The sequence below is a fragment of the Varanus komodoensis genome, unplaced genomic scaffold (assembly GCF_004798865.1).
Source record: "Varanus komodoensis strain SLA01 unplaced genomic scaffold, ASM479886v1 scaffold3, whole genome shotgun sequence".
NCBI classification, from domain to species: Eukaryota; Metazoa; Chordata; class Lepidosauria; order Squamata; family Varanidae; genus Varanus; species Varanus komodoensis.
This window is the reverse complement of record NW_025335761.1, coordinates 46,203,521-46,215,735: the sequence shown is the minus strand read 5'-3', so window position 1 is coordinate 46,215,735 and position 12,215 is coordinate 46,203,521. Positions and strand designations below refer to the sequence as shown.

Sequence of the window (12,215 nt, the reverse complement as noted above, 5' to 3'; positions counted from 1 at the left end):
CCAGGATGCTGGTCCTGGGGGACTTCAATATCCATGCCGAGGCTAGTATGACCGGGGCGGCTCAGGACTTCATGGCCTCCATGACGGCCATGGGGCTGTCTCAACATGTCACCGGCCCGACCCATGAACGTGGACACACTCTGGACCTGGTTTTCTCGACGGGGCAGGAAGAGGGTGGTCTGAGGGTGAGGAATTTATATCTGACACCCCTGTCATGGTCAGATCACTTCCTGGTGAGGTTTGTGCTCGAGAGCAGCCTCTCCCTCTGTAAGGGTGCGGACCCAATTGTGTGGGTCCGCCCCCGGAGCCGCATGGATCCGGACGGATTCCTGAAGGCCCTGGGGGAGTTTCCGGCTGACAAGACTGGTGCTCCTGTCAAGGCTCTGGTCGAACTGTGGAATGGGGAGATGACCAGGGCTGTTGATACGATTGCTCCTAAGCATCCTCTCCCGCCGGGCAGAGCCCACTCTTCCCCCTGGTATACACCTGAACTGCGGGTGATGAAGCAGGCTGGGAGACGGCTAGAGCGTAGGTGGAGGAGATCATGGGATGAATCTGACTGAACACACTTGATAGCCCATTATCGGGCCTATGCTGTGGCGGTGAGGGTGGCGAAAAAGAAATTCTTTTCCGTTTCCATTGCCACCTCAAAATGCTGTCCAGCGGAGCTTTTTCGAGTGGTGCAAGGCCTGGTTTGTCCAGGTCCTAAGAAAGATCTGGTTCCACCCTCGAAGGCCCGCTGTGACGACTTTGCCAAGCATTTCAGGGAGAAAATCGCTCAGATTCGTCACGAGCTAGACTCTACTAGTGACTCAGAGGTTTCTGGGGAGACACCAATGCTGCTGTCTGGTCCAAAATTAATGGATGAATTTCAGTTATTGTGGCCTAATGATGTGGACAAGGTGCTTGGATGAGTACATCCCACCACTTGCCTATTGGACCCTTGCCCGTCTTGGTTAATAAATAACTCCAAGCACGGGATTGGGATCTGGATCTTGGAAGTGGTCAATGCTTCTCTGAGGGAGGGTTGGGTACCTGCCCCTTTAAAGGAGGTGGTAGTCCAACTGGTCCTGAAGAAAGCGTCACTGGATTCAGAGATGGCCACTAATTATAGACCAGTGGCCAACATCCTGTTTCTGGGCAAGGTGTTGGAGCGGGTGGTGGTGGGACAACTCCAAGCTCTCTTGAATGAAACTGATTATCTGGACCCATTTCAGTCCGGCTTCAGACCCGGGTACGGAACTGAATCTGCCTTGGTCGCCCTGTACGATGACCTGTGCAGGGAGAAGGACAGGGGGAGTGCGTCCCTGTTGGTTCTTCTGGACCTCTCAGCAGCTTTCGATACCATCGACCATGGTATCCTTCTGGATAGGCTAGTGGGATTGGGGGTTGGAGGCACTGCTTTGCAATGGTTCCGCTCCTATCTCACAGTCGATTCCAGAAGGTAGTGCTGGGGGACCATGTCTCTGCGTCATGGCAGCTATGCCATGGAGTACCACAGGGCCCCATTCTATCCCCTCTGCTATTTAACATCTATATGAAACCGCTGGGAGAGGTCATCAGGAGGTGTGGGCTGCGGAATCATCAGTACGCTGATGATACCCAGCTGTACCTCTCGTTTTCTACCAATCCAGGTGAGGCAGTGGCTGTACTGAACTGGTGCCTGGCCGAGGTAATGGGCTGGATGAGGGCCAATAAACTGAAACTCAGTCCAGACAAGACGGAGGTCCTGTTGGTTGGCGGATCGGGCTTTGGAGAGGGTGAATTGAACCTAGTCCTGAATGGGGTTGCACTCCCTCTTAGGGGCAAGGTCTGCAGCTTGGGAGTGCTCCTCAACCCAGAACTTTCATTGGAAGCTCAGGTGACAGCAGTGGCAAGGAGCGCTTTCCTTCAGCTTCGACTGATCCATCAGCTGCGCCCCTACCTGGAGTACGACTGCCTGGCGACAGTGACACACGCGCTGGTGACTTCCTGCCTTGACTTCTGTAACGTGCTCTACGTGGGGCTACCCTTGAAGACGGTCCGGATATTTTCAATTGGTTCAAAATAGAGCTGCCAGGCTGCTGACAGGGACTGGGCGTTATGTTCACATGACACTAGTCCTCCGTCAGCTTCACTGGCTTCCCATTGAAGTCCGGGCCCAATTCAAGGTGTTGGTGATGACCTATAAAGCCCTATACAGCTTGGGGCCTGGTTACCTGAAGGAGCGCTTACGTCCACATATGCCCGCCCGCCCCCTGAGAACTGTGGGAGAGGCCCTTCTCTGGGAACCCTCCGTGAAGGAAATTAGGAGGGTAGGTACTCGGAGGAGGGCTTTCTCTGCAGTGGTGCCCAATCTATGGAATGCGCTCCCCAGAGAGGTCCGCCTGGCGCCATCATTATTTGTTTTTCGGCGCCAGACGAAGACCTTTTTATTCAAACGTCGTTTTAACTGTTAATACTATTTATTTATTTCATTCTTCAGCCAGGGTGACTTATTTTATTTTATATTGGTAACTAGTTTATATTTTATTGTATGATATTTTAATTGATATCTTTGTGAGCCGCCCCGAGGCTTCGGTGAATGGGGCGGCATAGAAATTTTCTAAATAAATAAGGAATAAGGTGTTCCTTATTATTCCTGAAGCTTCATTCCTGCTCTGCAGCTTGTACTTCACCTTTGACAGGGAGGTCATAGACCTTGAGAGAAGACCTAGCCAAAGTTGGAATTGAGTACTAAAGCCTTTCCTTTCTCATCTGCTATCATTTGGTCATTGAGTAACTGAACCACCATTACCTTATCTTATCTTTTATTATGCATATATTTGAAAAAGCCCTTTTTGGGGGTTGGAGGCTGTTTTTAGCATCCTTTAGCTGATTTTCAGTTTTAGAGTGATGCCATTCCCACAATTCTGTGCTACTGGTTTTTGCAGCTTGGTCTTCCTTCCATTTCCTATAAATGTTGTTTATTGTTTTCATATCATCTCTAAACATTTAGTGAAGCCATATTGTCTTCTTCTGTTGTCTTCCACCTTTTTCCCCTTGTGGAATTGTTTGTACTATTTATTTATACATGCATGCCTTTAGAATTTCCTTTTGCCTTTAGAATTTCCTTTTCTAAAAATTCTCACCCACCTTTGATTCCTTCACTCATTAGAGTTGCTTGCCATGGAACTTTACTCATCTGTTCTGAATTTATTACAATTGGCTCCCCTAAAATCCAGGGTTATTGTTCGGCTACACTTGGCTTTTCATAGAATCCTGGAATAGTAGAGTTAGAAGGGGCCAGACTGCCATCAAGTCTACCCCTTTGCTCCGCATAGGAAACCGAGTTAAATCATCCCTGTCAGATGGCTGTCCAGCTGCACTTTTGATCATGATGGATGCATCCAGAAATATAGTCCATTTGGCTGGACTATGTAGCCTCACACATTTGGGTTGTCTTCATGTTGGAAATGGTTTTGTATAATGGACTTTTTGGAACCTGTAAGTTTATGACTGTGTGCTAAATATTGCTATCCAAGTGTCAAAGAGATGCATTAGTTTGTTGTAATGAGATTTGTCTATTTTTATACTCTTTCTTTCTGCTTCTTTCTATCATAAAAACCCTTTATTTGAAAAGAGTTCTTCTGACTAGGTATCAGTGTTAGATTTCTCCCATCTTTTCCCAGAGTCTTTTGAAGATAGCTTGACTGTATATTTGACTCCATACCCAGATTAGCAATAAGGTCCAGAATCTTGACTGAAAAACAGTGACCAGGGCCAAATAAATAAATAATTCCTGCTCCCACAGTAGCTTCTGTTTTGCTTGGGGCATTCCAGTATAGCTTTAAAGTGGTGGTGGCTATGAAAAATTATCAGTTGGCATTGGATTAGAACCCTGTGCAGTTTTGGTCCTAGTATGTAGATCTCATGGAAAATCTATACAGGAACCTAAAAACATGACAGGAGTAAAAGCACAAACCGTTGTACACAAGGAACTGTATGGCATGGATTTAATCAAACACAGCAATAGTTATGTAAACACATTTCAGCTAACTTCAAATTAGAAAAGTAAGTTTTCCATGGGACTAGAAACATTTCAGGATTTTAGGTACCAGTGTGATGATTTTAGTAACAAGCCACAAATTTTTAGAAACCATATTTACTCATATGGTCATGTACATAAAATAACAGACAGGTTTTGAAAGCTGGTAAGTGAAGCAAGCAGAATGCAGTGTCTTTTTTTTCTCTTTTGAATCTTGCAAGTTATGTCAGTATACTGGCTTTCTGAAGGATAGTGTTAAACATATATAATTTTTCAAAATGGGAAAATGAAAAGACATAAAATAGACAAAAATAGTAAAACCACAGGAAAACAACTAGAAATTTTCCACTTAGTCATATATTCCAGATAAATGAATTGATGTTCAGCCCAATTCTCCCTCTTCTAGCTCATGTTTCCCTCCTCACAAGAGAAAAAAGAGAGATTTAGAAGGCCTGAGACACTAGTCTCTAACTGGTCGGATGGGAGTACTCTTACCAAAGATAGATTTCTACAGCAGCAGCATTGTTGTTTTGTTTTTAAGTGAAGTGTGTGTGTCCATGTGTGTGGTGGAGGGGAGAAATAGAGACCATAATTTTGTAAGGATATTTACTGCAGGTTATGGTTAAATATGTGCCCTGGTTTCAGAAATGTTTTAGAATTCTCCTTGTTTTATTTGTTTTGAGGGTATGGTTGTTGATTGTTTTTCTCCATAATTTCTGCTATATGTATTCTCTTAAAAATGGTTTAAAATTATTTTGGTAATTAGGTTTGTGTCACCTTGAGTACATGGAAGTGTGTGCATAATTGCTTCAAACATATACCAGTATAAGCAACAACTTGTGCTTTTGGACTTTTCATGTTACATATTGGCTTTAACCACACTGAATCTTCCTTTTCTTTTCAGGAACTTCATCTTATTCGCATCAAGGCTATGGCTGTGAATCTAAACTGTATAGCCTTGACCATGGCCACGAGAAACCTCAAGACAAGAAAAAGAAAAGTTCTGGGCTTGCCACCCTCAAAAAGAAGTTTATAAAGCGCCGCAAGTCTAGCCGATCTGCTGATCATGCCAAGCAGATGCGTGAGCTCCTCTCAGGCTGGGATGTTAGAGATGTCAATGCATTAGTGGAAGAGTATGAAGGAACTTCATCCTTAAAAGAGCTTTCTCTGCAAGCTAATTTAGCAAGACCAGAAGCTAGAACACTCCAGAAAGATATGGCTGACCTGTATGAGTTTAAATACTGTACAGATGTGGATCTGATATTTCAAGAGACTTGTTTCCCTGTGCATCGTGCAATTTTGGCTGCACGGTGTCCATTTTTTAAGACCTTGATTTCTTCTTCACCAGAATATGGTGCAGAGATTATAATGGATATCAACACAGCTGGCATAGACCTGCCCATGTTTTCTGCTTTGTTACACTACCTGTACACAGGAGAATTTGGAATGGAAGACTCAAGATTTCAGAATGTTGACATCCTCATGCAGCTTAGTGAGGAATTTGGAACTCCAAATTCCTTAGATGTTGATATGCGAGGGCTGTTGGACTACATGTGTTACTGTGATGTAGTTCTCAGCTTTTCGTCTGACTCTGAACTAGTTGAAGCTTATGGTGGAAGTCAGAGTTGCATGGATGAAGAGCTAAGAGCACACAAAGCTATAATTTCATCGCGGTCACCATTTTTTCGGCACCTACTGCAGCGGAGAATAAGGACTGGTGAAGAAATCACTGATAGAACATTAAGGACTCCAACAAGAATTATACTGGATGAATCTATCATACCAAAAAAATACGTGAGAGTAATTTTAAACTGCATGTACACAGATTTGGTGGACCTCTCTATTTTGCACAGTAGTCCCTCAGTGGGGAGTCTAAGTGAAGTTCAGGCTCTTGTAGCAGGAAAGCCAAACATGACAAGAGCTGAAGAAGCAATGGAACTTTATCATATAGCACTCTTCTTGGAGTTCAGTATGCTTGCACAAGGTATGTAATTTTATTATTTTGGAACATTTTGTACTTCTTAAAGCTGGGTGTAGATTTGACATTCTTCCCTTGCTTGCAGCTTTTCTTGCCTGCAGAGTCTAATATTGAAGGCCAGGCTATAACCATCCTACCCTAGGGAAAAACTGACAAGATTATACTGTTTTTGGGTGCAGATGTAGAAACTGGAATTGCCACCCTACTGAAGTAACCTTTTCTGTCTAAGCATGCATAGAATTGCACCCTTAGTCAATGGATTATGTTGGTTTTAATGGAGTGCAATCCTATACATATGCAGAAGTAATTTTCACTGTGTTCAAGTGAGACCTGTTTTTAGTTAAAAGAATTGTAGCCTTAATTGGCAGGTGAATGTAAACTACTTCTAAAAACAACAACTGTTTCCTTGCTTTCAGGTGTGGCAGCCATCCTAGGAGTTATTCCTCCCTATATGTGTGTGGGAAAGAAAAAGAATAAGTATTAGAAGATTTTGTGAGCCACATATAAGCTTTGCAAGTCTTGCATTAATAGATATATCTTTTTAAAAGGACCCTACGTGTCCCCCATCAGATCTTTTCATTGATCAAAATATATATTGCCTAACATTTCCTAATGTATTCATATCACATTATTAACAAGAAGATAGGCCTCTGCCTTATGCCAAATCAGACCAGCTTACAATTGCCTACAATGATTGGCAGTGGTTCTCCAGGTTTTTGACAGGGTTCTTTCTTAGCCCTGGCTGGAGATGTTAATGATAGCATCTAGGACCTCTTGCAGGCAAAGCATGAGCTCTATTGCTAAATTATATCTCCTCTCAAATAAGAAGGGACCTGATCCAGCAGATGTTTGGAAGCACACTATCTCCAAAAGACCTTCTTGCTTGATTAATATTTTGTTTCCAAGAGGCTTAATAAGACTATGCTGGCCTTGTGCTGTTGATTTAAAAAAACAGCTTTGTTTCACTTCAGAAAACTGCTCCAAAGATATCGTCCTTCATACTGGAAACTATGCTTCAAGAAAGAATTTGCAAATCAAGAGACTTTATTTGAAAAGTTCCAGAGATAGCTTTCATATGAATAGAAAATACTCTTTATACTTGTGCAAACATTTTGAACAAGAAATGTGAAAGTTCTGAGCTTACATTTAGTTTATATTACTTTTTAATACATTTGTCAAAGATGGCATTGTAACAGTTGTTCTACTTTTGCAAGAGCTGACACAAGTATACATACGTGAAATGCCTTACTTGTGTGTCTGTGTGGAAACAATATTACTGGCCATTCTTTGTCGTGGCCTCTGTGCATCACACATATGGGTACTGCGCCTGCGCAATGCCTGTGGCCGGAAGATTGATAGCTAACGGTTTTTGGTGGGAAGCTCCGCTCGCCTCCCCACTGTGGCCTATAAAGAGCGGAGCGTCCGCCATTTTGTTCAGTCTTTGCAACCGCCGTTCACTGTGCCTCGTGCCACTTTCAACTTTCGCTTCGACTATTACCTCGTTCTCTAATTGTTCCTTATCCTAGTTTTTTCCTCTCCTTGTCCCAGCTTATTATTCTGTGTAGCTTTCTCTCATTATTTCTTCTTTCGATCTATCAAATACACACACACACACACACACACACACACTTGCCCTCTTTACTATCTATCTTTCCTTCCTCCTCTTCTGCGATGGCGCAGCGAGCGGCTTTCCGCAAATGGACAGATTGTGGGTCAAAAATGGCACCAACTGACCCGCATGACCTATGCCTCCTCTGCCTGGGAGAGGGGCATAGGACTGATAAATGCGCGCATTGCCTGGCCTTCTCCAATTAGGCCAGGAAGAACCGCGAAAACTGGCTTTGGAGGCTCCTTTGGGATCGGGCTCTGATGCAGTCAGACCCGCTCATCGCTGTCCCAAAACCTGGCTCCACTTCTGTGGCCCCACCCTCACGGCCTTCGGACGAAGGTGCGTCTGCTTCGGTGGCCCCCTCTGCTTCACCTAAAAAGAAGCATGAAAAGCGGAAGCACACCAAAGAGAAGTCGGCAGGCCATAAGAAGGCCAGAAAGGAGAAGGTCTCCAAGCCTACAAAAAAGTCTAAGACTCTGGACCGTCCCCGAAATTGGAATTCGGAACCGATGGGAGCCTCGGCACCGGTGGCAGTTACAATACCGACCCCGCCTGAACCGATCCTCCAGGAGGCTATGCGGGTTACCCCTCAAGGGTCTCCCCGCCGTTCGGTTGACCTCCCACCTGCACCCCTTCCAACTCTACGGGGTTCAATTTCTGATGGGGAAATCCAAGACTCCCCTCCTAGGGGGAGATCACCGACACCCATGCCCGCGGTAACGATGGAAACGGACGTTGGCCTGTCCCCACCAGGGTGCCGGAGGAGCTGCTCGGTAGAACAACGCCCGGAGAGTTGGCGTCGTTCTTACTACCATACTTGGGGCGATCCTCTCTCTGTAGGATACTACCCTGCTCCCAGGTCACGATCATCTCCTCCACCCCACGACCAACCACAATCAGTGGATTCGAGGCGGGTGCCACCTCGATCCCCACAAAGTGGAAGCACCCGCGCCTTCTCGCCGGCAGAGTCGTCATCTTCGGCCCCACCCTACTACGGTGCCGATTCGGCTGACTCGGAGGTCGACTCAACCTCCCCGGACGTCGCTGTGACATTCCAGGGTCCTTCATCACCCGACGAGTCCCACGTCTCCTTCGCGGAGCTGATGTCAAGACTTGTCCAGTCCCTGAACATCGACGCTGCCCAGCACCTGGGACCGTCGACGGACAAGTTTTACGACGTCATCCGCGGGGAGCAATTGACATCTATCATTCTGCCGCTCATAACCACCTTGCAGCAGGCGATGATGCAGCCCTGGGACCTGCCATCACATCCTCAGCCAACATCCAGGAGGTATGAGTCGATGTACAGGGTTCGGGAAGAGGATATTCCCTTCCTCCTCAAACACCTGAAACCGAACTCTGCGGTCATCGAATCCTCGCAGGGCAGAGAGGCGAGAGGACACACGGCACCGAGAGATAAAGAGGGCCGAAAAATAGACTCCCTGGCCAGGCGAGTCTATGCTGCTTCGGGCTTGGGACTTCACATATCAAATTATGAGGCGACGTTGGCGAGATATCAATATTTTATTATGCAGCACCTCCACAACGTCGCCTCCACCCTCCCAGACCACCAGGGTGATCTCGCGAAGGTCCTGATCAAGGAAGCCATGCAGGTCGCGGTGCAGCAGTTATCCACGGCAAGGCACCACATGGATACTGACTCCTGGGCCTTGGTCGGTGCCGTTTCCCTTCGGAGGCATGCATGGCTCTGGAATTGTAATTTCCTGGAAGAAACCAAGCGGTGGATAGAGGAAATGCCTTCGATGGATCCGGGCTTTTCCATTCTCGAACCGACCATAAGCTCAAGAAGCTCCATGAATCGAGGATGACGGCACGCAGGATGGAGATCCAGTCTCACACTAGACGTAAGTGGTCCTGGAATCATCCATCCTACAGGCAATCCTACCAACCGAGACAGCAGCCTCAACACCACCAGCAACAACAACAGCAGCGCCGCCGTCCTCAGCCCCAACAGCGTTTTCAGCAGGGCCACTTTCGTTTTGACGATCGGAGGCAATGCTGACAGGACTGGCGAACCATTCCTCACACTCCTTCAATACCCACCTCCCTCTCATTTGGGGATTGGCTCCGAAGCCGACTACCCATTTGGGAGTCCAACACATCTGACCGGTGGGTATTATCCATTGTTCAACACGGCTGTCGAATAGAATTCGACATCGTTCCTCCATCGAGTCCGATCCGGTCTACTGTATGCTCACTGGTACTCCTCGACGAAATACGTCAACTTCTCCGTAAAGGAGCGATTCGTCAAGTATTGCCATCTGACGGACTTCATGGATTCTATTCCAGATACTTCATGGTCCCTAAGCAGGGTGGTGGTCTACATCCGATTTTGGATCTACGGCACTTAAATACGTTTATTGTACCGAGAAAGTTTCGTGTGACTACCCTTCAAAACATTTTGCCGTTGTTAAGGAGAGAGGATTGGTTTGCCTCACTGGACTTGAAGGACGCCTACTTCCGCATTTCGGTTCACCCAAATTACAGGCATTTCCTTCATTTTGCGATTGCAAGCCAACTTTATGAGTTCACAGTTTTACCTTTTGGACTGGCTACGGCTCTGAGAGTTTTTACCAAGTGCATGGCTCCTGTCTGTGCCTTCCTATGCCTTCAGGGCATACAAATTTATCCGTACCTCGATGACTGGCTGTTGGTCTCACAGTCCAGAGAAGGACTTTTGGCGGCCATCCATAAGACCTGTGCCTTACTAGATGACCTAGGCTTACGTATTAATACAGAGAAATCTTCTCTTCTCCTGACACAGACGCTTACCTTCATTGGAGCCCGCTTGGATTCGACGTTGGAGAAAGCTTTCCTCCCACAAGACAGACAACAGACTCTTGCTTGCCTTATCCATCAAATCCGACGAGAGGGAACGGTCACGGCGAGGTCTATCCAGAGGGTCCTGGGACATATGGCGTCCTCAGTTGCCGTGGTTCCACATGCTAGACTTCGGCTTCGCCCTCTACAACTATTTTTCAACAGGGTGTATCACCCTCAAAGAGAGCCACAGTCCAAACTGATTCGGATCCCATCTTCCGTGCTCCACTCTTTGCGCTGATGGCTGAAACCGACCAATCTTACGCTAGGAGTTCCCTTCAGGGCGCAATCTCCTACGAGAACCCTCAGCACCGACGTGTCTCTCCTAGGATGGGGAGCGATATGCTCTGGCCTATCTACCCAGGGTACGTGGAATCCTCTAGAATCCACGAAGCATATCAACTTCCTGGAGCTACTGGCAGTCTTCAAGGCCCTCCATTCTTTCGAGGACTTCCTTCATCATCAGATCGTTCAGATAACCTCGGACAATATAGCAACCGTTTTTTATCTGAACAAAGGAGGAGGGATGAAGTCACCAACTCTAGCCAGACTCTCGATGGAAATTTGGGACTGGTGCATTCAGAGACACATCGCGCTGATGGCTGTTCATGTGGCTGGCATAGACAACGTGCACGCGGACCTTCTCAGCAGGCACATGTTCACCTCTCACGAGTGGAAACTGGACCCTCGTACGCGCAACCACCTTTTCAGGCGCTGGGAGTTCCCCAATGTGGACATATTCGCTACCCAATGGAACAGGGTGTGCGAGGCTTACTGCTCGAGAGCGGGAAGCGGACACGCGTCCCTAGGGGACGCATTCATGATCCCTTGGAACAACATGCATTTCTATGCCTTCCCTCCGATCCCTCTTCAGATGAAGGTCATAGCAAAGATCGTGCACGACCGGGCATCGGGGATACTAGTTGCCCCTTGGTGGCCACGTCAAGCGTGGTTTGCGAAACTACTCGACATCTCTTGCGGGGAATTTCTTCATCTTCCATCGCTCCCATATCTTATAACGCAGGCGGACGGCACACTTCGCCACCCGGACTTGTTCTCATTGAACCTAACAGCATGGCAAATTCGATGATTGACATTCCATCGATACCAATGACGGTTTCAAGAGTTACGAATCCAACAGCTTCTGTTAATCTATCGGTACCGACGATGACTTCGACCACCTCGGATCCAATTGTCGAATCCAATCACTCGGGTGCTTCCCCTTTCTCTGATCTCTCTGCACCATTCGGTTCGAGACAAGACCCGTCGAATTCGAATCCGACGTTTTTGCACCCTGATATTCAGCATATCATCGACTCTGCCTTAAAGCCATCCACAAGGAAGTCATATAAGGCTAAATGGAAATGTTTTTCCACCTTTGCCGAGTTGCATTCATTCTCCCCATTCCTCTCATCTATTGAACAAATTCTTCAGTTCCTTCTAGAATTGCACCATTCCGGATTGAAGCCGTCGTCCATTAAAGTTTATACAGCTGCGATAGCCTACCACCATGGATTAGTCGACGGATCACCTCTGTTTTCTCATCCTATCCTCAAGAGATTCTTGAGGGGACTATATAATCTTAACCCATCAATTAGACTGGTTATGCCCACATGGAGCCTTTCTGTAGTTCTGCAGGCCCTTATGAAGGCCCCCTTTGAACCTTTAGCGATGGTGGATCTGCAGTTGGTTTCTTGGAAGACCGCGTTTCTTGTAGCTGTTACTTCAGCCCATAGGGCCAGTGAACTTTGCGCTCTTCGAATAGACCCTCCTTATCTAAA

At 46.7% G+C, this 12,215-nt stretch overlaps 1 protein-coding gene across 4 annotated transcripts in view; it reads left to right on the top strand.

The window, feature by feature from the left end:
* The window catches only part of BTBD7 (BTB domain containing 7), an 80,105-nt gene that overhangs the window by 32,358 nt on the left and 35,532 nt on the right, over nt 1-12,215 (top strand). For all 4 annotated transcript variants that reach the window (XM_044435584.1, XM_044435581.1, XM_044435583.1 and 1 more), the window contains exon 3: nt 4,911-5,990. In XM_044435584.1, the coding sequence (XP_044291519.1) occupies nt 4,911-5,990 (1,080 nt within the window). The remainder of the gene's footprint in view (nt 1-4,910; nt 5,991-12,215) is intronic.